The sequence below is a fragment of the Pelobates fuscus genome, chromosome 9, assembly GCF_036172605.1.
Source record: "Pelobates fuscus isolate aPelFus1 chromosome 9, aPelFus1.pri, whole genome shotgun sequence".
Taxonomy (NCBI): Eukaryota; Metazoa; Chordata; class Amphibia; order Anura; family Pelobatidae; genus Pelobates; species Pelobates fuscus.
In genome coordinates, this window is record NC_086325.1 from 154,903,887 (window position 1) to 154,931,573 (window position 27,687).

General features: G+C 40.8%; 1 protein-coding gene across 9 annotated transcripts in view; it reads right to left on the bottom strand.

Annotated features, from left to right (window-relative positions):
- The window catches only part of DAB2IP (DAB2 interacting protein), a 586,435-nt gene that overhangs the window by 46,558 nt on the left and 512,190 nt on the right, over positions 1–27,687 (bottom strand). For all 9 annotated transcript variants that reach the window (XM_063432812.1, XM_063432814.1, XM_063432815.1 and 6 more), the window contains 2 exons: positions 10,353–10,497; positions 8,039–8,183 (listed from right to left, as the gene is read on the bottom strand). In XM_063432812.1, coding sequence (XP_063288882.1) covers positions 8,039–8,183; positions 10,353–10,497 — 290 coding nt within the window. The remainder of the gene's footprint in view (positions 1–8,038; positions 8,184–10,352; positions 10,498–27,687) is intronic.

Genomic DNA, 27,687 nt, shown 5'->3' on the forward strand with positions numbered 1-27,687 from the left:
CAATAGTCTACTAATGCAAAAAATATGAATTACAAGAAAACATCATTACTCGGTAATAACAATTATGGGATTTTCAGAGCAAAAATTATGTTCTGTGGATTTTTTTGACAAGCTACAATTGTTTTTATTTTATTATTTTGTCTTTTATAAAACAATTTATAGTCTATAAAACACCCCAGGTGGAATGTAATGTGTGCACCATCATAAACCGGCTTAATTTAATGACAATTAATGCAGTTGGTTTTTTAGAATGCTGAGCTCGCTGTATATTTTTTCCCATTTTCCTGCACCATTTGCTTACGATTTCCACGCTGATGAAACATTTTGCTAATTAGCTTCAAGGAGTGCTATAATGAAAATGTTTTGTTGCCCTATTTAATTTTAAACACAGCCTTAAATATTGTAAAAACAGCTCTTTTTTTACTTCTCCATAGATGCCAGGGTTAAATGCATAGAGTTGCTTTACTAATTGCTCCCTTTCTGTGCTATAATTGTAGATTATGCTAGCTTTAGTGTACCTATAATCTTAATTTTATTAATGACAGGAGGCGAGTATTTGCTTAAGACTTTCTTTACTTAAGCTTCACAGCAGCACTTTTTACTTAGTAACAGGGTAACCAATCAGAAAAAAGATAACATGGCATAAAAGTCCCTCCCTGTGACGTCACTTCCTCTTTCTGGCTGCGAACAAATAGGAACAGGAAACTGATAAAGAAGTCCAGATGCGAAATCCAGAATGCCAGGTGAGAAAGTTGATGCTTGAGAGGGAACAGGAACGTAAACAAAGAAGTCTTCTTGGAGAGCTGAGATAATGCTTGATGATACGGCACCTAGGCTTGTCCTCTTGAGGGAGCTTTACGCTGAAACGAGAGAGCAGAGTCGAAACCAAGGATTAATCCGTGAATTGGATTTCTAAAATTATGACATCCAGTAATTAGAAATTATATATCATAGCCCACCTCCAACAAAGTGTTAAACTATTTACCATAGAGTGTAACCCTTAGCCCCCCCCCTGGGAGAAGATACATCGTGTATTACTCTTATCTTAGATGAACTTACCTAATGAGGCGACTCTAAAGGGGGGGAAAACGATAGTGAATGGGTGGGAAATACTCGCCTCCTGTCATTAATAAAATTAAGATTATAGGTACACTAAAGCTAGCATAATCTACAATTTTATAACATGACAGGAGGCTTCGTATTTGCTGTTTTAACGCTCCCCGAGAAGGGGTAAAGAAGCGTGCACAGCCGGACGAAAATAGAAGTTGCGGAACGTCTGCTCCCGTGACCAGTCTGCCGATTGAAGAATGTCTCGAAGAGAGGCTCCCGCGTTGAATGCTCCCGATGCCGCCGCTCCCCTGATGGAGTGGGCTCCGAAGGATGCTTCAATCCCGGCCAGGGAGAGTAACCATCTAACCCATCGGGCAAGGGTTGTGGTTGATACCGGATGGTGAGGTCGAACATACGAGACCAATAGTTGGCTGGAGGAGTTTGAACGGAGAGAGGAGGTGAGTAGTAAATAACGGGAGAGAAGTGAAACCACACATAATTTCGGGTGGTTAGGGAAGTACGGGTAAAACACTGAAGAAGAGTTTGATTTTGTCCGTCTGGATACTAAAAAGGTGACACCTTCTGGAGAAAAATTGACAGCGTCATGGTCAAATGCTCGAACATCCGATACCCGTCGGAAGGACACTAGGCAAAGTAACAGGGTGAATTTTGCAGAGAGTTGACGGAGGGATAGATCTTCGTTGTTTGGCCAAGTTTCCAGGAAGTGAATCATGACATTGACGTCCCAGAGATGGGAGTATTTCGGTGTTGGAGGGCGAGCCAGTTTAATGCCCCGCAAAAGCCTACAAACCAGCGGGTCCTGGCCCACTGGAGTTCCTTCTAGGGGAACGTGGGCTGCCGAGATGGCTGACCGGGCAACGTTGATGGATCGGTAGGATCGGCCCAGGTCGAATAGATGAGAGAGGAAATTCAATATGAACTGTCTAGGGGCAGTAAGGGGATCGGTATGCCGTTCCAGGCACCAATTGCACCAAGTGTTCCAGGAGGAAAGGTAGCATCTTCTGGTGCCAGGGGCCCATGAATCCCAGAGGAGTTCCTTAGTTCTCTGCGATAGTTCTCCGAAATGCCAGGTTCCCCTGAAAGAGTCCAAGCTACTAGGTGGAGGTGGTCTTGCAGTATCATTGGATGAGGATTCCCTTGAGGGTCCTCTAGGAGATTGGGCCATGGAGGTAGCAGTAGGGGATGTCGACAGGAGAGGTCCAGGAGATCTGGAAACCAGGCTTGGCCCCGCCAGAGTGGGGTGAGTAGAACCAGCATGACCTGTTGTCTGCGAACCTGAAGAAGGATTCTGGAGATCATCGCAAATGGAGGGAAGGCATAGGCTCCCGTTGTCGGCCACCTCTGAAGGAAGGCATCCACTGCCGAGCATTCTGGGTCTGGGAGCCAGCTGAAGAAACGAGGGACTTGAAAATTCGTCCGGGAGGCGAATAGATCTAGAACAAACGGGCCCCTGAGTTTGGAGATGCGAAGGAAGATTGTCCTGTGTAGGCGCCAGTCGCTGGCGTCTCTCCAATGTCGGGAGAACCAATCCGCGGTAACGTTCGTCTCCCCTGGCAGATATTCTGCTTGAAGTGTGATGTTGCGTTGGAAGCAAAATTCGTAGATGTCCTTTGTCACTTCGGAGAGGATGTGAGATCTGGCTCCGCCTAATTTGTTGATGTATTGGACGGCTGAGATATTGTCCATCCGAAGGAGAATACAGCAGTTTGAGAGATGATTGGTCAAACTGCGAATTGCGAAAGAGCCGGCTATTAATTCCAGGCAATTGATGTGGAGAGAATGTTCTGTGTTGGTCCATGGTCCTCCGGTGGATGATGTATGGCAGGTTGCGCCCCAGCCTAGAAGGCTCGCGTCTGATTCCACCACGAAGTCCGGAGTGGGACCGAAAATTGCCTTGCCGTTCCAGGCAGACATGTGGCGGAGCCACCAGTAAAGTTCCTCCCTCACTTCGGTGGTGATCGGGACCCTCTGATCGTATGATGGGTGGGTCCGGAGGAATTGAGCTTTCAAGCGTTGCATGGCCCGATAGTGTAGTGGACCCGGGTAGATTGCCTGAATGGAGGCTGAAAGTAGGCCTACGATCCGAGCCAAACCTCGGAGGGGTAGATCTGCTTGACGAAGCGTTTTGCGTAGTTCTTTCCTGATCGCAGTTAACTTGGATTGAGGCAGGCGAAGAACACAGGTTGAAGAGTCGATCTCGAAGCCGAGAAATTGAATGACTCTGGATGGGGCCAGTGATGATTTCTCTTGGTTGATGACGAATCCCAAAGATTCGATCAATAAAGATGTATAGTTCGTCTGTGAACGCAGCCTGGATACGTCTTCGCAGAGTAGCAAGAGGTCGTCGAGGTAGATTAGGCAACGAATGCCCCTTTCTCGAAGATGTGCGGTGACTGGTTTGAGTAGTTTGGTGAAGCACCACGGGGCGGAACTCAGGCCGAATGGAAGGCAGGTGAATTGAAAAATCCGGTGGTGCCAAGGAAAGCGGAGAAAACGCCGACTGGATGGATGTACTGATACAGAGAGGTAAGCATCCTTGAGATCGAGTCGGGTGAACCAATCGCCTGGTCGGAGAATGTCTCTGAGGAGATGTATTCCTTCCATTTTGAAGTGTCTGTAAACCACGAAAGTATTCAGTTGGCGAAGGTTGATTACTGGGCGGTATTCCCCAGATTTCTTTTTGACCAAGAAGACGGAGCTGAGGAAGCCTTCGTCGAGGGGAGCAGGTTGAATCGCTCCTTTTGTTAGAAGAGAACGTAGTTCTGAATCGAGAAGACGATTCTGAGATTTTGACATCGTTGGATAGAGAGGATAACCTGTTTGAGAAGGGAGAGAATGAAACTCTATGGAATAACCTTGAACTGTGTTTAGAACCCAGGTATCTGAAGACAGCGTCTTCCACATGTCTACACAAAGTGACAACCTGCCCGCATGATAAACAGTAGAAAGGTGAAAGATAGGGAATCTCACCTGTTGGGTATCTGTTGCGTCCGCGGGCTCTGTATCCTCTTCCCCTATCCGCCTTTTGGGTGTAGGAGCCCCTTGATTGATAGTTGGGGAAGAATGGTGAAGTGGGGGTTCTCTGGCGTTGATTTGTGGACCAGAAGCGGCTGACTGTACGACCCCTTGTACGGCCAGCCCTGCCAAAAACCCGTGAGGGTTGATGATGGAATACCCTTTTCATGGATGACTGCGCCTTGTTTAGTGTGGCGTATAAGTTTACATGTTTATGTAATTCTTTAATGTAGGGTTCTCCAAACAACAAGCCTTTGGCCTTGGGACCCAATTCTTTTGTTCCCAAGTCAGCTAACTTGGCATCCATGCGCAGCAGCACTGCTTTTCTACGCTCGGTACAGAGAGATGTATTTGCATTGCCCAGCAGGCAAATTGAGCGTAGTGCCCATTCTCTTATCACGGATGGGTCTAAAGGATCTTCATTAGAAAGGGCTTCATCAGCCAGTAGAAGAATTTTGGCCAGGGGACCCAGGATATCTAGCATTTTGTCTTGCGTGAGGCGCAAGCTGCGCTCAATGCCCTTTTTAGGGTCACGGCCGGATCTGGCCATATATGTGTAGAGCAGTGTGTCAAACTCTGGGGTGACAGCGACCTTGTCCGGTAGAGAAGGTCTGGGACATTCGGCTCTTAGGCGCTTGCGGACTTCCCGATCTAGGGGTCTCCTGATCCAAAAATGTATATACTTGGAGAGATGGTCTGGGAGTGACCATTCAGATGATCGAGGGTATCTGATCTGTCTTGGGTCGAAAAGAGGTTGACCAAACGAATCCAGAAAGGATTCAGCGTCCCCAGAAGGATTGGAACTGGGTACCATATCTTCAGTTGTGAGATCTCCCATAGCAGTTTGAAGGAGAGGTGCTCCTTTAAACGATGTCTCGGGCCAGTCTTCCTCATCTTCAGAGGAGTGGTCGGCTTGCCATTCATCTAGGATGGCTAAGGGGTGTAGGTCGAAAGAATCTTCCTCCTCTTCCGATAGAGTGGGTTGGACTGAGTGCTTCTCTTTAGTGTCTGACTGTTTGGGGCGTTTCGCCGGTTCTTTCCCCTTGCGTTTGAGAGGTTCTGGCCCATTCCCTTTCCAATATCTCTTATTGGGTTTGGAAGGGTTTATTTTTGTGGAATCGGACTCCACCGCTTCTTCGTCAGAAAGCGGGGGTTCAGATATTTGTGGATCCTTTGGCTCAATGGGCAGCACCCGAGCCAGGGCCTTTTCTAGTGAAACGGCTACAGCCGCATTAATAATTGCTTGCAGGTTTTGATCTTGATTTGAAGCCTCCATAGCAACAGTGTTGAGACCTATGGGGCAGAATAGGCCAGCATTAGAATGTATCTTAAGGCCGTCACCATATATCACAATATGTTATAAATCCGCAGTGCAAGCTGAAACTGGGGGTCACCCAGCATAAATAACCTCTGGGAATAATTATACAGACCCGTATAGAGGTATGGAGGCACAGACAAAGCGGGCCAATCATGGGCTGTATAAGTAAACAGCAATCATAAATCTTGTGTAGGGATTTTTCCCTATACCCATCCACAGTATAAGTATGGGTTGTATTTAGTCAAAGGTATAGACAGGGAATTTACCCTATATGTATTCCAAGGTATTCAGTAATATAAACAAGGATTGTTTTATTCAATGAGAGTATAGGTTAATGTAGTATAAACAAATTTTCACCAGGGGGTGATAGTCTGAAATAGATTGTGGTTGTTCTAATGGTATTTTAAAATCCCTCCTATGGTGAGTAGAGGGGAGTAGAGAACACTTAAACCTGTAATTTTAAGTTATATATAGTACTGAGCAGGTATACTTGAATGTTTGCGTTTAATCATATAGGTAAGTTAAATATGAAAACGCCGCGAAATGCGGCAAAAAATGGCCGCCGCACGGCCGGAGAGATTGCAGATCGCGGAACCAAGAAAATGGCCGCCGCGATCTCGCGCATGCGCACAAGCGAACGAGGAGGCCGCTTGGATCTCGCGGATGAGTGCGAGATCCAAGATGGCCGCCGTGCGCACTGAGAGCTGATGGAGGCGTTCTCCACAGCCCAAAAGCCCGGGAAAAACGGGGCACAGAATGCCGCTCGTAAACCGGACTAAAAGAGGTAGCAAACAGATATTAGAAAACGGAAAAAAACAGTTATAAAGAATCGGAATACAAAAGATAGAATTTAGATGTAGTGAAAACATAAAAATCTCAATAGTGTTTTAGGAAAGTATAGGCAAAGGATAAATAAGGTGGATAAATAAAAGACCAAGGATAAGAAAAATTAGAACAAATATAACAGTATATAATAATAATGAATGATGTAAAACAGATGACAGAAAATTAGTAAGTGAACCACAGAAAAACCCACAGAAAGTAGGAGACAGTGGCACTCTGACCTGTACTGGTGTGAAGCAGCAAAGAAAGAGGAAGTGACGTCACAGGGAGGGACTTTTATGCCATGTTATCTTTTTTCTGATTGGTTACCCTGTTACTAAGTAAAAAGTGCTGCTGTGAAGCTTAAGTAAAGAAAGTCTTAAGCAAATACGAAGCCTCCTGTCATGTTATAAAATCAAATCTATCCCTATCTTATCTGACTGATCATAAGGCACAGGGCTTCTGAAATCACGATAAAGTGAAAAAAGGGAGATAGTAGGGATGCACCGAAATGAAAATTCTTGTCCGAAAACCCCAAATGACTTTTCCCCAAATGATGTAAACAAATATTTTTTCATATAATTTTATTATTATTACACCTTTTAATGAATTTGATTAATCTAATATGAAAAACGTCACTTCTACCTTCTCTTTAGTTGTCCCCCCGCATAGTGCTCTCTCCCTCCCCTGTCCCATAGTGTTTTCTTCATCCTTCAGCCTCAGAACTTAATTAAGAAACTATTTACTCTGATCTACATAAATCGATTAAATAGTTTGAGAATTCTATTTTTGCAGCCTATTTTAATTTATTTTATGTTTTTTTTCTCCCCCAAACACATATTTCATTTTGACAATATCAAAAGCTGATAGGGTAGCATTTAACCAACTTAATGTGTAGATATAGGGCTAATTAATACCTGCATGGTTGTTAACCGGTGTTCTAACAACCATTTGGCATTCAGAAGTTCATATCTGTATATCTGGAAGGTTATTAATACATGGATCTTTGGATCTTACACTGCAATTGGTTTGTTCTTTCAACAAGAATAACCAGTTACAGAAGAGGGTTGGCAAACAAAACTCAAAGTTTATTTTATTTTAATGTTCCTCAAAATGCCGATTTTCGTGATTGAAAAATATGGGGAGACCTTACATTTTAGGTTCCTTTCTATAAAAATCTATTTTTACTTACATTATTAGACAGTTGCCTGACCAACGGGCTATAAGACGGAGACGTTAGAGTAGCAGACTAACTTTATTTACCTTCTAATATTATATATCACCAAAAAGGGGTATTGAACGAGACGCACTCAAGCCTTTTACATAGCATTTTCATTATGGCTCCTGTGCTCTCGCAATGTATGTGGTTAATAATGTGCACGGAACAGCACTGTCCGGCTTGATAACTGGGGTAGGTGTGTAAATAATGTGCTATCCGAGTTATTTGGTTTGTTTTTTCCGAGTTATTTGGTTTGAAATAAACTCAGTGCACACACAATATTTTACAAACAGAAATGTAAGAGATGTTTCTACAGCACCTGAAAGGCTGCGATATCCCTTACCCTCTTTATATTGTGTATTGAAATCACTCACAAGATGATTTGGGACACCTTCCTGAATATATATATATGGGGTAAAACATTGCTATAAATATCTCACTATTATTGGAGAGGGCGGGTTAAGACCCATTACTGTGCTTAGTCTTTCCCAGTAGATACTAATGGCACCCCCTTAGCTGATCCCAGTTCATGCAGTTACAGAAGTTCTTCTTCTACAACACCTATCAAACCAAAATAATCCTTGCGTACTCACCAGTAAGAATTGATGATTTTACAAAAAGCCAATTCACAGCACATTTTCAGGTTGCTCTGGTGTTCAGGAAGATCCGAGGTCGAGCACTTGTTAGGATCAACTTCACAATTTTCATCCGACTCGTATAAGGCCTTTATAAACTCACCTGTGATAATTAAAAAAACAACATATTGGTCAATAGTAAATATAGGATATCAGCCACTTATAACCAAGGCCCAGGCCAGTAGCAGGTCAGCCTGAATGCTTATAATAGGGTATTTCAATAAACCAGGCGCGTTGGGGGAATTGACAAACTATTTTAGGCCCTGTTTGCCAAATTAAACATTCTCCAGCCTAAACGTGGTCAGTTTCCTCCAATAGTCCGTTTAATGTATTTACAATTGTTGAATTTTATCATCTGCTTGTAGGCCACCAACAATTTAAGAAGTATGATAAGTCTTGAATGCGACACAAAGACCCCGTTAACTCCTAGAGAACCAGAAATGCAGGCAAAGCCTTATGTTGTACAAAATGTATTTCCAAGGATGTTTCGTGTAAAGTCAAAAGAGTATTCTATATATATATTGCTTTAATCAATTGGAATCAAAAGAACATCCAAAAATCTTTCAGTATAATAAATCTTACTTTTAGAGAAACAAACCTTTTTCCTGGGTTTAAGAGTCCTTCCTGCAGACCTGGAACTAGAATTCTACTAATACAGTAGCCTGCCAATATAATACATATACAATGTATCCGCATCAATGGTTGTATTAGTAATGAGATCAGCCCAGTCCTAATTTTCATTTCACAAGGGCAGAAAGCAGGGAATATAAGATGTCTAAAAAAGTGACTATTTATGCACGAGCAGGACTCTTGGGAGGTCTTAAACACCCCCGCAACTTATCCAAGCGATCAGAGTTGCAGGTATTTTATCTGTCATTATCATAATGCTAAGCTTCACTTTTTGTAGCGTTTTATTTCTTCTCTCTTCGGTTTATTTTTAGACGTTTTAAGGCAGCAGTCACGTATCCCTCAGCAGAGCTGTGAGTACACACAGCAGATAGAAGGGGCGCTTTTACCGAGTGGGAAATTAAATGAAAGCTTTCCTTCTGGGCACAGAGGTTTTCTGTACAGAAAGGAAGATTTCAAAGTCACAACTTAAATCCACCAGACTGGAAAATGAGCTGGTAATTACAGATCTGCTAATGAAGTGAAAATAACAGATAAGAGCTGAGCACCCAATAAATGTGCATTGCACAGACCTGTCCTGTAAACACCGGCAGAGAGTATCGCTGATACGATCAGTGGGATTGCTCCTGTCATTAAATACCTCCTTTCTCCCCCCGCCAGGTAAGCATTTCATCTCTCTAGCTAGTCAATTTATAGAACGTATGTGCTTCTCAGAGATAATATGTACATAGAGAAAGAGTATAGAGGGCTGATTTTCTGTAAAACCTATATAAATTAATCAATGAACTTTACATGTAAACTATACTATGGAGTTGTGCGTAAAGAATAATATTCATTAGGGCAAGATTTTTCATTAAAAAGGTACAGTAAATAAAGAGCGGAGTAACACTTTAAGCAACATTGTATACAGGCTTGTTTTGATGGAAAATAAGGTAACGGGAAGCAAAGAGATAGGAAATCGGAAGACAACCTTGGGTCACACGGGAATCTGCTGGACTTCATTACGTAGATTCACATGCCGATTGCAAAATAATGCTGAGTCTACATAAAGTGAAATAAAGGCATAAAAGCCTTAATAAAACAATAAAACATACCCAGAGCGACTGAAGGTAAAAAGTCAAACTGTTACAAAACAGTTCGACTACATCGGGTGCGACACTGGGGCACTCGCATTTTAACTCTTCTTTATCTTAGAAATTCTGTTTGTGACTCTTCCCTGTTATTTAATACAGTATATATAATTGCTTTTTTTCAGCACACTACTAAATCCGTTGAATTATCTTCTGCCCACTGAGATTCATGGGGAGCAGACAATATTTCTAAAAATAGATAATATATATTTCTTGGAACCTACTGACTTGTACATGTCTTTATATCCCAGAAACACTCTGCCCAGCACGGGGATTGGCTTGATTTATCTCAACGGCGAGAGTATTAATGAGAGGGATATGCTGTGCTTATTACATTATTAATCGTTAACCTACATACATACATTTACCAGTTCTGCTCATAAATCAGCTTTTGGGAGACCTGTTGCCCTCCACGTGTCCCAATTTTATTTAGTGACCCCAGGTAAAAAAATAAAAATAAAAAAATAAATCTTTAAAACCAATTAGATGACAGAGCGTAGAAAGTCCAGAATTACCTAAAGCATCCTGTAGATACTTCTGTCCTACAAGTTTCAGATATTCCTCAATTGCCTTAGTAGCCAGTGTGTTCTCTCGAAATATAAGGTGTTCATTATCACCACATCGGTCTACTTCAGACATCATTAAATCTGTGAGGAAGTCCTAGAGGGAGCAGAAATAGAATTATCAGCACAAGAAAAAATAAATCAAGATATTCACGCACGATAGTTACAAACACAAAAACAAAACCCAAGCCCACTGAGAGCCCAATACATCATGTGCAGACTAGCCCCAGACATCCCATCATTATTAAGCTCTGTGCCTAAAATGCCACACATTAGATAAAAACAAATATTAGAAGCAAAAGTAAACAATCACCAAAAGGTATAGTCGATTCTGTGAGTTTTGTAAAGTATAACTCTATGTGCCGTAGCAGTCAGCTCATACCATTATATATCCCAGCCGACCCATGACCACCTCTCCCTGACTGCCTTTAGGACATCATTTCAAAAGTTTATTTTTAACAGGGGCCACTGACAACAAACACAGAGTATATCCGGAGCAGAGGGGAATGAGGGTGCATATGGATGTGTGACTAGTATACCACTGAATGATTACGTTCTATGTAATTGTGTCTCCAATAAAACTACACAACTAGATTAGTGATTGTTAACATTTTAATGACATAATGTAACTGTCCGTGGTATAATGCTGTGGGCGTTACAGACACTATCTATATAGAACTAGTGTTCTATAGAACAAAAATGGACACAGGTGTACGCAGATTACTCCGATGATTGGTTCATTCAACAGTCCACGTAACGTAACTTTACAGCGCAGCTGCGGTCGCCCCCCTTTTTTAGGTCAAGCTGTAAAGTCCCCATCATCGGGACAGCGGAGGAGGGAGCAGCCTGTGGGTGCTGAGCAGATCCCCATTTTTTGTCTCCGTTCCCATACGGTTTGAAGAAAAATAGAAGGGAGGGTCCATATAATGGTTACACGGAGTACAGTGGTTGCCTAAAAGGCCTTTTTAAGTAACAGTTCTGTTGTGAGAGTGCTTTGAAATCCTTTTTGTCAGACGCTGGCTTTCATAGTGATAAAGGAGTTAATGGATTGGCAGCCTCCTCTCAGTACAATGCAATATATACTCCGGATGTTTAATGAGTGACACAGATCATACAAACGCACTCATTTGCTGGGGACGTGTCTAATCTCACTGTACATCACAGAATCATTTATCATAATCTGTAGCCTTAACCTGTCTAAGCTATAGAAAAAAAAATACAAAAAAACAGGATTCGTCATGCTAAGTCTATAGTAAAATGACAGTCAGACAGTTTGCACAGTCACTGAATTCTATTTAAAAGGACAAAGCAGACATAACTCCAAGCTTCTTAAAACAACAAACTTTTTTTTTCGCTCTCTTTTCTTGCCGACATTCTTTTTGGAAAGCTTCTAAAACCCCATCTGAACTACAGTTGTACAATCTGAAAATGGGAAATGTGTAATTAAAGGGTTACTCTAACCACCATGAACACTTCTGCTTTTTGAAGTGGTCATGGTGGTAGGAGTCTGTATGAAACACTGCTCACACGGAGATATTTCTAATTGTGTGCTTATGGGAAGTTGCACGCCCAACGCATGTGAATGTCTAATGTCAGTTCTGTGCATAATTTACGTTTGTCATCAGCACACACTGCACACTGCCCACAGACATAACAGCTTCTCCCTTGAAGGATCCACCCCCACTCATGTCTCCTCTCCCACTCATTCACACAGAGGAAAGCCCTCCCAACTCTGTTATTTTTATTTTTTTTAATCCATTCACTTAATTACCTCTCCCACTCCCCTTGCAGACTCAGAGCGTGCATGCATGCTGAGCCCTTTACATTCTACAATCAAAGGCTTCTCTATGAGAAGCCTTTAATTGAAGATCGGTGCGACCCTCGGGATGTTACACCGGGGTATGACGAGCAGCATGGGGAGCTTCGCCCAGCACTGCATTGAGCCAATAGGGCATTATTCTATAGCTTAACAAAAAGCAGCTATTCTTTGCCCAGAACATATCCCAACGAGGTTCCGTCTCAAACCTTGCCGAGTTTCATGATAAGTCTACAAAGGGCTGCTGGGTTTGAACTGTACTAGTAGGGTCTTACAGTTCCCAAAACATAGGCCAGACTGATATCCACGTATTGTCAGTTAGCTGAACGTTAGTTAGGCTTGGGAATGTTTCCATTCTGGACTAGCAAGATGTCTGGTGACATGACACGTACATTTTTTCATACATGTATAACCATCAAAAGTTCAATCTTTTCCACTATGTAGTTGCTGCCATCTAAGTAAATAAAAAAAAAAAAAATAAAAAAGCAATTTCTCATTCATACTCTAAAGGGAAAAATAACGTTTAGGTTCTTGGCTGGCAATACGTATACTCCATTGCAATTTTGCCTGTGCCATTGCATCTGTAAAATTATGATTGAGATTATTATTTCCCAAAGTAGCAACTAACTACTCTGTTACCCTATAGACTCTGTTCTACCAACAAAATGTTAACCCCTTAAGGACACAACTTCTGGAATAAAAGGGAATCATATTTCCGTCATGTGTCCTTAAGGGGTTAAAGGGATCCTGTAGTGCTAGGAAAACAAACCCGCTTTCCAGGCACTATAGGCTCCTGGAGTGCCCCCCTCCTGCGGGACCGAATGGGGTTCAGCCACTTACATGGGCCCATGCTCCTCCCCCTCCGACATCAGTCGGCGGGGAAGACCTAATGAGCACGCGCGACCATCATTAGACCCTCCCCAGCCACAGAGGGCAGACTTAGAGCTGCGATGTAAGCATTGCCGTTCTCTGGAAATGCAATGTTTTACGTTGCAGCACTAAGTGTAAAAGGGTCACAGCACCCAGACCAATTCAATTAGCTGAAGTGGTATGGGTGCCTACAGTGTCCCTTTAAATAGGACGCATTACTAAAAGCAGTTGTATAGCTAGAGCAAGCTCTCTGACAGAAATATGGTTTGAGTAAAGAAGCCTTAACACTGAGAGCTGTTTGTATTATGTCTTGTGTTATGGACACAGGAAGCTTCTAAGAACATGCACCACAGATGTAGATCTGACTTAATTTCCTGATTTTGGAAACCGTGTTTCAAATGGCATTTATCATGACATATTCATGAGTCCATTTAACCCTTTCATTGCCATTTTTTTTTCTCAAGCCCAGGACCACACAAGATAAAATAAAAGCAGGCCTAGTATACACTTTGTAACAGTTAAACAAATAATATAAACAGTGGCCTTGGAGAAGAATGCGTTTCCTGTTTATTGGAGGGGCTGAATATAAAGCGTTGGATTCAGCCGTGCTGGTTTTACAGAGAATTACTGGATTTTGCCTCTGATTTATGATGATAATATATAGAGAAAATGTTATCTTGAATCACTTTAAAAGGGCACCCAGTAGAATAAGGGCAGATGGATAAACTTATGTATTTCCTGCCTTAGGAGATCATTATTCCCCAAATGATTTTGGTGGTGTTTTTACACAGCTATTAATTAATATCTTAAACATTATAGCTGACAGCACATGGTCCAACTTAAATGGCAACAATCTGGTCAAATAACTATAAATTAATTTCATGTTCTGAGCAAGATTCTGCATAATGAGAATATATCTAATTAGTCAGGATCAAAATAACCATTTAAAAAATAGAAATACACAGATGGCAGTACCAAAGGTACCAACCAATCTACATGTAGTTAATTTATTCATACATAATAAAATACATTCAATATTTTCAATCTAGATCATATTTTTGCAGGCTGTATAGAAACACTTCTAACTATGAAATAACCTGGGAGCAGCTAGGTGTAAGGGTTTCAAATCATAAACAAAAAAAAGAAACTGTATTGCTTTGTCTGTCAAACTGTGCAGCACAGGATCCAGCTATTCCTGGGCTGTACCATCATATGACTGTCCTGGTCTGCAGGGAATTTGCGGAGGTAACAATCCCAGTGAGCAGCCACCAGCATTCTTCATTGAATTTTAAGATCTGTTGCTTCTATTGCTTCATCTAATTTAACCCTTGTACCATGTCCCACCCATGGTGTATTCCTACCCCATTATATAATACATAAGGATTTGAATATATGTTTCTGGTTTTGAAAGGGCTGGTTTTGTGGACATTTGGAGTGCACCTGCTGAATGTGTGCCCAGGATGACCTGCCCTGCCAAAAACCTTGCCATGCACCCAAGTCATTGTTACATCAGCAGCATGTCAGCCAGCAGTCAATCAGCAATCCTGAATTGTAAAAGCACCATCCTTTACTAAGTGCTTTGTTTAGGTCCATGTTAAGAAGCAAATCAACTTGGAACGTTCTGAAGATCATCGTTGCAGTAAGTAGGAGAACATTACTTTATACCTTACAAATATTCTATAGAACATATTGTAGACAACATTTTATGAAAAGCAACAGTAGAAACAGTGTGTGCTGGAAAACCCGTTATCCATGCATCATTCTTTGTATCTCTCCTCTTTCTCCTCTCTTCTGCACTTCGATTTGCCAAACCTGCCCGACACTCGAAATGATGGTCTCAGGGCTGCACAGTAAGCAGCCCTGCCGTTCAGCGTCCCCACGCTCTGCACGGAGACGCTGAATTAATGCATTTTGCCCCCACCCCATGCCGATTCTCTGTGGGAAAGCATTGGATTGGCTAAAAATCTGCCATTTTGATGATGTCACAAAGGGGGCAGAGTCAGAACCGGCAGACAGGCGTTTTAGCTTTTAAAGTGGACTGAATATTTTTATTGGAACCACTAATACTCTTAATATATTTGTTCTTATCTGTTTTTTATTTTCTAGAAAGTATTTTATATTGATTATTTATACATTGTAATAAATTCACCTATTTTTTTACTACCAACTGTATCCAGTACCAGTGATTCCAGGGAAGGGGCAGTGTCACCCCACAAATTGACACTAGGCCTACATACTTAGAGCCAGTTACCAAAAGGCTCTAAACAAGGTGAGCATTTTAATCTCATTTTTAAAAAACTCACAAAAACTGCAAAGGATGCTACACTTAGCTCGTTAATTCTGTGTCTTTCATATACCGAGTGGAGAGGAGAATACACCATCCAACTTGGAAAGAGGGGTCGTGTGATCTACCTTTAAAGACACAGACGTGCACAAGTTTAGAGCCTAATTCACTTGAAAAGGCTCTAAAAAATGTGAGTGTAGACATAATTGTGAACTCACTCAATTTCCAACCACAGTGTTTAATATACTGCACAATCATTTGTATATATTTTTGTTTTCTTTTGTATATTCACTATATTGGAGAACGTAAAGGGTACCTGTCTTTGAACCACAGGTAATTTACTGTAACCAAACACAGCGCTGCACTCTTAAAGGTAGAGGACCCAAGGGGTGGCAACACCAATTGGGCCTGAAACCTTTTTTGTATTTTGGTGATCAGCTATATGGTGGGTTTAGCAGTATTGGGTCAGAAATACAAGTTTGTGTTCCTGACCCTATAGTGATCCTTTAATGACCATTCCATTAATATATATTTTTCACACTGTGACTACAGATGAAACTACTCCATTCATGGATATCTGTAATAGAAGCCCATTCTAGAATGTTGGGACTTGGCTTATCTTTGCCGTATGGCATATTGAGTGATGTAATTGGTTTATACTGGGAACTTTTTACATTATAATCTATACAAAGACCATACGTTTTGGTTTTTGCAGTGTCCCTTTAAGTTGAACTTTTGAAATTGAACTCAGTTTCCTTTTTGTGGTATTTCTAAAAAAAATTTTTTATACGTATCTGGATTTCTTTTCCTTTCTCATAATCCCACTACTAGCCAGCCCTGTTAAGTATAGATTTGACGTGTCAGGGGCTTCAGCAGAAGATAGTTTGTTTTTTTAACAGGATTTCATAACACTTTAGGTCTGGCAAACAGAGCTGGCTTTAGATCAGTGATAACCTATTCTACAGGGAAAGGATTTAACCATGCTCTCCCATATACCATGCGCTAGAAATCATTTCTCTGTACTTTCCCGGATCTACAGCCATGCATTAAAAAAAAAAGAGTCAGTCAAACACAATTACAAAAACCAATAAAGCCGTGGGCTTCAGATAGTCGATAGACTGTTGGATTGGAGCTTCTGGCTTTAGTGGGAAAAAGAGAGTTTATTTTAGTTTTCAAGAATTACTATGTGAGCCAGGGAAATCTCCAGTGGACATTTCGATGGAATGTGATTAGAATGAGTATTTGTGTGTGATATTTTATGCCTTTGTACAGGCAAATATTACGTTTCAAAGCCTTTTTGAAAAATATCAAGTGTAATTCCCTTAAGGATCTCTATACTTTGTAACAATGTACTATATAAGCCCGAGGACTATATACACGGCGATCACCTTTCGTTATGAAGAAAACAAGACTTTAAGGCTTTTAGTCCCTCATTTATCAGTTTCTCCAAGTAGAGATTATTGTTCAAGGGAGAGATCAATAGCAACAAATCCTTCAAATCAAGACCAATATTGTAAATTCTCTACCGTATGCACGAATCCTTTCACTCCACAATAAGCTGGCCTTGCGCAATAGATCATTTGTCCTATAATGGCGACATTGTAAATATTAGTGGCTCACGTTTGACAGCTTTAAATGTGAGCACTTCTGATGTGTATACAATCAATTCAGGTAAAACTCAGATGATGGATGGCTGAAAATTACATCCCTGGACACCTAATCATGTTAGAATACGTTCTGCAATAAAGAATGCCATGCCAATGATTGACTTTAGAGGGACAATAAGCCATCATACTAAATAAAACTCATTTGGAAGCCAAATTTCAAAGTGACCTTGAAGACAGCTGGGGGGACGGGGGGACGGGGGGGGGGAGAGACGGGACTCTGTGCACTAGTTGGAAAAGATACTCAATAGTAACATTTTCATTGTGCAGCTATACTAAGTGACCTTCTCTGTCAAATCCATGCTGAAAAGGCAGAAAACCATTAAAAGTACATAATACACAATTAGTCACCCCCTCCCCCTAATTAATTACATATTGCATCAATAATGCATTAAACATAAATAAATCCTTTAAAGTTCCTAAAAGTAAATGGCTAAGTGCTACAGTGACAAGGAAGAAGCTCCACTATCCGTTTTTCTGGTCCTTGATCACACAATTTGGACAGGTCTTAGATGGCAAATGAGGAAGTAAAATCCCTCCTCGGACTATATGATACAGAGGGTGGTCTAATAACTTTGTGATTTACAAACAGCTGCAGTTACACACCACTCTACCATAAGACAGGAGAACTCTATGTACCACAACAAGAGGACATAGTCTTAAATTAGAGGGACAAAGGTTTAAAAATATCAGGAAGTATTAATTTGCTGAGAGGGTAGTGGATAAGGAAAAGCCAGGAATGCCAGAAAACAGGGAAGTCAAAAACAATGCCAAAGTAAAATAACCAGAATTACCAGAATCAATAACGCACTCTCGGACAACCACAAGGGAAACCACGACAGGGCACTGAGCAGGATGAGAACTGGGCCTAAATACCCCTCCTCTACATCTGCTGTAACCGGCCTTTGACCCCAAAGCAGTTACCAGGTTGCCATTTGCATAATTGCTGCTCAGCATTAACCCTTCTGTGGATTTGGTTGCTGCTCGGCACAACTTTTCCTGTGTGGACAGTAAATGTCATTAACCACATTTTTATAAGCGGATGAATACGTGACACAGAGCCGCCAAAGGGTCACGTGCCAACCTCCCCCTGACTTTGCTTCACATAACCAGGTATTTTTCCCATATTGCTGTAGAATCACAGAAGGTCAAAATAATTAATAAAATATTTTAATTACTTTTCAGGAAGCAGTGGTAACCTTAAAGGGATTTTTTTTTTTTTAAATAAACATGAAATGCAAAAATATTTCTAAAGAAAACAGAATTCTAGCACATATGATTTAACCACAACCATAGTTCGTTCCCCTGCCCCAAAACCTACCCGCTCCTCCGTGTTGGTGAATTGCTAAATGAACGTGAGCAATATTCTTATTTGGAGATACCAGCAGCTGTGAATTAAATCCGCTTAACAGCATTTCTGAATATATTGTGCTGGCATTATGTCTGGTACCTTCTGCTCAGAAAAGTGCATTTTGCTTTGTTAGTTAGGGCTCGGAATATGGTATTACTCTTTCTCAGAGACAAATTAAATAAAATAATAAAGAAGGAAAGAAGATTATCCCAGTGGAGATTGTCTGAGACCATGAGAATAGATCATTCACTTTTGCATGCAATCAATAATTCTGACACATCGAGCCTTTTGGCAAGTCGAATGACACCAGAAGTATTCAGCTTAAACCTATACGGGCCCCGGAGAGATGGAAAAGGTATTAAGAGATAATCAAATTCTGAATTCAACAGCGCGGTGGAGCTTGCGGATCGAGAGCAGAAAGCAAAAATGCTTTTCCAGTGTTGATGTGAAACTTCACCTGAATACAATACTTCAAGAGAAAAATGTTCAGAATGAAAATGGTAATTCCCATTTGTCGAAAACATTTGGGATTGACACGGCTAGAAAAAGAAAAATCCATAATTAAAAGCAATGCTATCATCAGCAACATACCCAGTGATAATCCAATCAGTTTGAACAAGGCGAGAATATGAAGTGGGATCACACATGCCTGTCTTGCCCGATCTAGTCCGGTATACACTGCATTCTAAATTAGAAATGTGATGTATCTTAATATGCACAACTTGGACCTCCATGATAGAGACGAGCCTAGAGCTTGGAGGTGGTATTCATTATTGGAGAGACTAGGGAATGGATTGTAAAGTGTCTACAAGCACTATTTGCATGCCCCAGTTTGTGGATTGTTAGACACACTTCATGATATATTATTGGGTTAATATTAAGAAGACTCGTTGGGGCAGTTTGTCTAGAAAGCTTATGGGTATAGCAAATTATACAGTTAAAATCTATTCCATCAGTAGCCCTCGATGAATGGAGGTGGACAGTCCTAAATTGCAGAGTGCCAAGTTATATGTGTAGCAAGAGATCGATGTGAGCTAATAACTGGAAAGGTCGCGGCTCAATTAAACCCAGATTGGATTCTCAATATAAAGGCTAAATTCCATATAAGTGCTTCACCTGACAAAGCGGTTCAGGGAGTACCGTGTAAAGTTATCATGATGTTCTTGAACGAACTGTGACCTTTAGGAAGAGAAAGGCTACACAGAAACGCATTGAGACTGTCAAAACCTCTCATTAGTAGAAGGGGGGGGATTTAAGTGGTAAAATGTGATATCTCCTAAAACATATTCTGGTTTTCACCATCACAACACAGGTAACAGTAATAAGGTGGTAATGTCCGTCCATAATGATCCCCGCCATTTCTCTTTACACCATTGACCTTGACTATGGCTGGCATTAATCCCTAAAAACCCAGCCAGGTGAGCAACAAGTTCATCATACGAAAAAGTATTTACTATGTTTGCAGCCAATATAGCAAATTAAAAATGTAAAGAATTAAGACACTATCCTACAGTCTTTGTAGAATTGCTCTCAGCACTGTCTGTTAAATGACCACACATTTTAGATATAATTAATCATACTATTCTACCTTAAAGGGACACTATAGTTATGAAAACAAATTTAGGTTAATGAACCAGTTTTTGTGTATAGATCATTCTCCTGCAGTCGCACTGCTCAATTCTCTGCCATTTAAATCACTGTTTATACAGCCCTAGTGACACCTCCCTTCATGTGACTTACACAACCTTCCTAAATACTTCCTGTACAGAGTCATCTAATGTTTATACTTTATTGCAAATTCTGTTTAATTTAGAATTGTTTATGTCCTGCTCTGTTAATAGCTTGCTAGACTTTAAAGGAGCCTCCTGTGTGTGATTAAAGATCTATATACAGAACAGGAGTTAAAAAACAAAACAAAAAACATTTAATGCAAGTTAACATATGATTGACATTTTTTTTATTCCCATGCAGGCTGCGTGAGTCACAGCCGGGTGAGGCGTGGCTTGTGCTGCATGAACATAAACAAAAGTGATTTAACTCCTAAATGGCAAAGAATTAAGCAGTGGGATCTCTACACATAAACCGGCTTCATTAGGCTAAAGTTGTTTTGATGACTATAGTGTCCCTTTAATCGTGGAACTATCAGCTGCCATTATTTTACAATGAAAGACATATCCAACAAATTCTGCAATCCATTACAACTGGGAATTATACAGAGAGGTATTTTAATTACTTTACTACCAAAGACTTATTTTTAATCAATTCTAGGTTTCTTTTACCTTCAGAAAGTAAATCAGTTGCTTATATGATCCAAAATTACCGTTATTGTTTAAAAATAAATCTAAAACTAAATGCACAGATTAATTCACATTTATCCTCAAGGCACATTATTCGTTCCATAGCCTCGTGAACCTGTGAGCTAATCACGTAAACATGCAGAATGATTGCTTGCTTATAGAATGCCTGTAGATATTAACACGTGATAGAATGTGTAGCAGAGAAAACGCTGTCAATTAAATCCTTCCCTAATTCTGTCAAATACACACACGCAGCCGGCTTATGTCTACCAAACACGTAATTATTACTTTGATTGAAAAGTATTCATATCAAACAAATTGAAGGTAGATTAGTCACAATTACTGGGGCCTGTCTGTGTATAAATATTGCAATAAATAGAAGAGAATTCTGTACAGAGTAGGAATTTTGAATATGTAAAGAAATTCTTAAATTCAGAAAATACTTAAATGCCACTTTCATTATAAAGGCACCAATATATTGTTCAGCACTGCACAAATGGAACATATCCAATTAAAAGAAGAGCCTCAAATGTATTCATACAATCAAGTGGGGGTGCAGAGGCCACCAAAGTAAATGAGCTAAATGCAGGTATATAAATGTGCTTAATTTATCGATTATTTATATATTGTAAGCCCTTCATTTTGAACCCAAGAAATCAGCCAAGTGGATCTCAAATTCTTTTGACATTGACCTTGTCTTGTTATTGCCTTCCCTTGTCTGATGAGAAAAAGTTCTGCTATAAAAATTCAATATTTCACAGTTTTACTTTGAACATTTAGAGCCTCTCCTCGGAGTGTTGCGTAAAACCAATGCACAGTTCTACAAATAACACTGTATGAGAACAGACCTTAAGCAATCAGCGCTTCTCCTACTGGTAGAAAAGCGGCTGAATGTTGGACTTGCACATCCACCTGTCACTTTCTTTTAGATCATGCTCAGGTGACTGCCTAAATAAACTTATCTACCCAAAAAGTGCCATTTTTATTGTTTTTTGTTTTTGTTTTAGCAGTGCATAATTCTCCAGCAGAACTGGAATGAATACAGTCTGAGAAGGTCATGGAAGTGAAAATAGAGGACATGGAGGACACTTTTAGACTCAGATTTTGTGTTGTGAATCGAAATTCTCAGCAGTCATGGGTAGAAATCAAATTCTTAAAGGAACACAAACATGTATTGCTGACCCTATAGTGCAAAACCCACCATTTAGATGGCTTACACCCCCCCCCCCCCCCAAAAAAAGTTAATAAAACCCGCCCCCTTGGTGCGCATTGGATTGGCTAAAATCTGCAAGGGGCGGGGCCAAACACTGTTTTGGCCAATCAGCACCTCCTCATAGAGATGCATTGAATCAATGCATCTCTATTAGGAAAATTCAGTGTCTCCATGCAGAGCGTGAGGACGCTGAATGACAGGGCTGCCTACTGTGCAGTACTGAGCCAGGAAGCACCTCCAGTGACCATCTAAGGAGTGGCCACTTGGAGGTGTCCCTAGGGCCAATGTAAACACTGCCTTTTCTCTGAAAAGGCAGTGTTTACATGAAAATGGGGCTATTATACTCACCAGAACAACTATATTAAGCTGTAGTTATTCTGGTGACTATAGTGTCCCTTTAAATTCATTACTTTAGCAGATGAATCCCATCTTTTACGCAATTGGTAGAATGTTCTTTATTACTATAACTATCTTTTTTTTTTTTTACAGTTAAAAAAAAAAAAAAACTAAAATCCTATTAAATTGCACACGGAGAAATGCATCTTGCATGCAGATCAATTATTGGACCGTAGTCGTGTTTGAGCTCTGTAAAATGTATAATTGGTGGTCTGGCAAAATGACAGTGTACATTGATCATACGATATAATATCCCAACAGATTAGGTTGCAATTGCATTCTGGTAAACAACTGCAAAACTAGAAGCAGTTAAAATAAATCTTGTTTTCCCAGCACTGACTGTAGATTTTAAATTCAGATTTTAGTTGTTTTTTCCTCACTGACAAATGTGCACACACATTTATATGGAAATCAAACAGACTCGACCTATCCCAGCAGTTATTTTATCGTGGGATAAAGCATTTTTGTCGGTTCTGGTTCAAAAACATAATTATGCTGATCTGTGCATTAGCAAATCCTAATTAGCAAGTAGGTTATTTACATTCAGCTTGGAGACGTATAAATAGGTTCTGTTTTGACCTTGTATTTTTTTTAATTAGATTTCCCACCTGTTCAAAGATACAATCTACTTAATGATGGGGGAAAGAAATGGATGTATAAATGAATGGCAGAGCTGTTCTAATAGACTTGTTAAAATGGGTTTCAAATTATTAATAAATACACCTTAATAATCGACATTAACATTTAGAGTGTAGAATAAAGGCACATAAATAGTTTTATTATATTTTATTTCAGCCTATCAATAATGCCTTCTTATCTTGGACAGATTCACACTAGAGAATGTGGAAATTTAATTTTGCGGTATAAACATAGGCTGCAGAGACACCAGGCTATGGGTGTCAAAACAGAAAACCAGCGGATATTGGCCAGGGAGTACTATAACCACTGCCATTACCTACTAATGACACCTGTTGGTTACATTTCTTCAATAAATGGGTTGCTAATATTCAAGAGATTAATTATATGTTGCTGATCCTAAAAATACTAACTTTATCTGCCACTAACACTATAACAATAGGATTTTCATTTGGAGTTAGCCATCGTGACATAAAATTTTAATATTCAGCCACTGTTATAGGTTAAAATGAAAACAAAACTCAGAACCCTGGGATTTGTTAAATGACCAACACAAGTACAAAATGATCATCAACATTAAGATGTGTGTTTATATAAAGTTTTGGTAGTGTGTAAGAAAGCCAGAATCTACAGTAAGTCCTTCATTTCTGGTGTTGAAATTTGATGATTTTCATCTCAACTATCTTTTGTTCATGAGAGTATTTAAAATTCCCTTTAAGAACTTTAATCCTGAGGTTTTGGATGGAGTGACCAGTCTGGGTGAAGTGATAACCAGCAAGGGTTCAATATACGTTTTCCTTGTGGTTCATGATTGAGAGTCTGTGTAGATTAATTCTTAGAGGCCAGTTTCTCCAATGTAGCAACCTTTGTCACACACTGTACACTGTATCATGTACACCGCATTTGCAGATGTGCACGAATATGATCCCTTAAAGGACCACTATAGTGCCAGGAAAACAAACTCGTTTTCCTGGCTCTGTAGGGTCTTAAGGTCCCCCTCCCACCGGGCTCTAGGGGGAGGAAGGGGGTAATCGCTTACCTTTCTCCAGCGCCGGGCTCCCTCGGTGCTGGGGAACTCTCCTCCCTCTTCTGACATCAGCACTGAATGCGCATGCGCGGCAAGAGCCGCGCGCGCATTCAATCAGTCCATAGGAAATCATTATCAATGCTTTCCTATGGACGTCAGCGTCTTCTCACTGTGATTTTCACCTCTTAATGTAAACATAGCAGTTTCTCTATATTAGGGTGGCTATAGTGGTCCTTTAATGTTGTATGATTTGTTATTGTGTCTGGCTGTGTTAATGCCACAGTTTGTAGAGTGATTTGTTGCATCGTACAGTGCCATTCTGTGTGAGCTTCTGTTCTGTGGTCAATTTGCTGCGGACCAATCTCTGTCTCAGGTTGGGCGGTTGTTTGAATGCTAGTATGGGGGGTTCAGGAAATACTTTTTTTGAGTGTGGGGTCCTCTGAAATTAATGGCTGTAGCTCTTTAATAATTTGACATACTCCTTCTAGAGTTGGGTTGTATGTAACTACTAGAGGATTTCTTGTTAGGTTTTCCTTTCCTTTGTATTGTAGGAGCTTTCCCGTGGTGTTTTTATGGCAGATTTAATTTTTTTAGCCTAAATGACTCTGACAGTGTACTCCGGTGCTTATCTCTGTCTTTTGTGTTAGAGCAAATGCAGTGATATCTGATAGCCTGGCTGGAGATACTACCTTGTTTGGTGTAATTATGATGGAAGCTGGAATTCTGGAGGTATCTGTACCTGTCTGTGGGTTTTCTATATTCAGACGAATGAAGAATGACATTGGTAACTGTTATTATGCAGTCCCAGAAACTCACACTACGATTGTGTGTGTGTGTGTGTGTGTGTGTGTGTGTATATATATATATATTTACATGGCTGAAAAGAGTCATGTGTCCATCAAGTTCAGCCTGTTAGCAGATCTTCATGTTTGTATGGAACAATAAGGCCATGATAGCACCCATACAAACAAAATACACATATTCTACACACTCAAGGCTCCCAGGTTTAATATCGATATGGATGTCACAGAAAGTAGGGCGGTGGCACAGTTGACAAGCTTATCTTAATGTGATGCCACGAGACACTAAATAGTACAGTCTGGCATCGGACTTGCAATTAATGTCAAGACAAAGCGGATTGTTTATTCCCAGAGACGCAGAAGCGTTCATTATCCATCCCTGATGGTATTTCAGAGGAATTGTGGGTAGTATTCTGATCAAGGCAAAGCTACGATCCCTATACCCCCCCACTCCCCAATTTAGTAATCCCCCCTCCCTCCCTGTATATGTATTAGCTCATATTTCATCTAATATTCACAATATGCCAACGGATTTGCTAGGCACTCCATGTGAGACGTGTTGCCTAGGTAATATATAGAATGACAGAGCAGCATTTATTAAAATGTGGTTAATAGGACAGTTTATGGTGTTAATACTGCTGTTTATCTTTCAAATAGTTGGGTTTTTGTTGTTGTTTACCAAGATCAGGGCTATTCGGGGATGTAACATTTTTGGGGATATGCTATGTTTTGGGGTACTTTCTGAAATTTGTGAAAATGTTGTTTTTCTGCCTGGAGATAATTGAGTTACTTATATGACTTTACTTAATTATCTCCCAAGCAGAGGGGAGGGATTGTGTGCTGTACATGGGCGTGTCACAAACTGTATGTTTGTTTTGATTGGTTTGTGTCCTTTGTGTTCCTGTGCCCCATCAGGTCCAGAGGGTGTTCCTCTGACCTGAAGAATTGTATAAAAGCCAACCTGAACCATTAAAGCTCCTTCATTAAGTTTCGGCTCATGTTTGGGGGATTGGAGATTGGAGCTGTTCCTGCTGGACTCTCTGGATCGAGAGAGGTTCACCCACTGTAACCTGGAGCCTTGTCGTAGGTCCAGGGTGGGTAGGAGACGGCGAGACCCCAACCAAGCTACGGCGGTTCTTGGGGTTTGCAGTGGTTATGGTGCTCCAGCGCAGTGCTTATGGTACTCGTCAGTATTAGTTAAGAAAGGAATCTTTAGTAAGATTGTGCATTACAGTTTGCATCAAAATATAAGCTATTAATGCAGTGTGGAATATTAATATATAAACCCCACATGGAAAAAATATTAATGTACAAACTAGAAATTCCGGTTTAATCCTTTAACAGAAACGCGCACACACTGTGTGGAGATTTTGTAGCTTGCTACAATTAGCAGCAGATATTTGACAGAGCGGTGTCCCAATGGAAGATGAGCCTCCATGATCCTGCATTGTGTATCTCTTCTTTAATTATTCTGTATAATAAATGTAATGTGTGAAGATCAGTAAATCGTGGCATGATAATGATCTACAGTGTCTTTGAGTTTAAACCTTTGGGCTTCAACTTCAACTTGACAATGATCTTTTCCTACATGACCATCTTCTTATTGATCCCGGGACGATAAACAGGCTTCTTAAAGCGAATTTTATTCCGGATGTATTTGCAATATAACAAACATTAAATTATACATCATTCAAGATCAGAGCCCAACTGATCTGTTATGTCGACAAATATTGCATTTGTGGAATGAGGCCCGACATCTCTTGCAAGATCCTTACAGAACACTCGCAGAACCAATTCCTGCTACATAAGACATGAAATGTGTAGACTATTTGTTCTTGTTCAGGGTCAAATTATATGATACAAGAAGATGGACAATAACCGGCCATGACTGAATCATGCATCGTGTGGTGAGTCATTATGAAGTTCTACCTACTGCTCTGACTTCGTTGCTGGAGAAAGGATTGTACAGTTGCACAATAGCCTTAACTTCTTTGGTTAAAGAACGTCAGTTACTCCACATACCCTGACCTTATCTCTTGAAGTTGATCCACCGGTCCTGACCTCTTTGGCTGAAGACTGAAAAGTTTCTCCCCCTGCCTCGACATCATAGCATGAAGATTAATGTGCCAATGCCTGACTTTTGTATTGTTCCTCTGCTTCAGAACACAGATACGTGCTCCCCTCTGCAACCTTTTTACATCTTCACTGTGAGTTCCCATCTTAAGATAAATTCTCAAGGACAATTACCATCATCAACGGGTTAATAGTGTCACTGCTTTAGAACAGGTAAAGTTAAAGGACCACTCTAGTGCCAGGAAAGCATACTCGTTTTCCTGGCACTAGAGTGCCCTGAGGGTGCCCCCACCCTCAGGGACCCCCTCCCGCCCGGCTCTGGAAAGGGGAAAGGGGTTAAATCTTACATTTTTCCAGCGCTGGGCGGATTGATCTCCTCCTGCTCTCCTCCTCCGATCCTCCTCTTCTCCTCCCCGTCGGCTGAATGCGCACGCGCGGCAAGAGCTGCGCGCGCATTCAGCCGGTCACATAGGAAAGCATTCATAATGCTTTCCTATGGACGCTGGCGTGCTCTCACTGTGAAAATCACAGTGAGAAGCACGCAAGCGCCTCTAGCGGCTGTCAATGAGACAGCCACTAGAGGACATAGGGGGAAGGCTTAACCCATTCATAAACATAGCAGTTTCTCTGAAACTGCTATGTTTATGAAAAAATGGGTTAACCCTAGAAGGACCTGGCACCCAGACCACCTCATTAAGCTGAAGTGGTCTGGGTGCCTAGAGTGGTCCTTTAAGTTTGAATCTTGGTCAGACCAACTCACCAGTATGTGTCCTTGGGCACCCATCAATAAATGTCCACTTACCTCAAATTCTCAGATTGTAAGCTTGTTTAACCCCTTAAGGACACATGACATGTCTGAC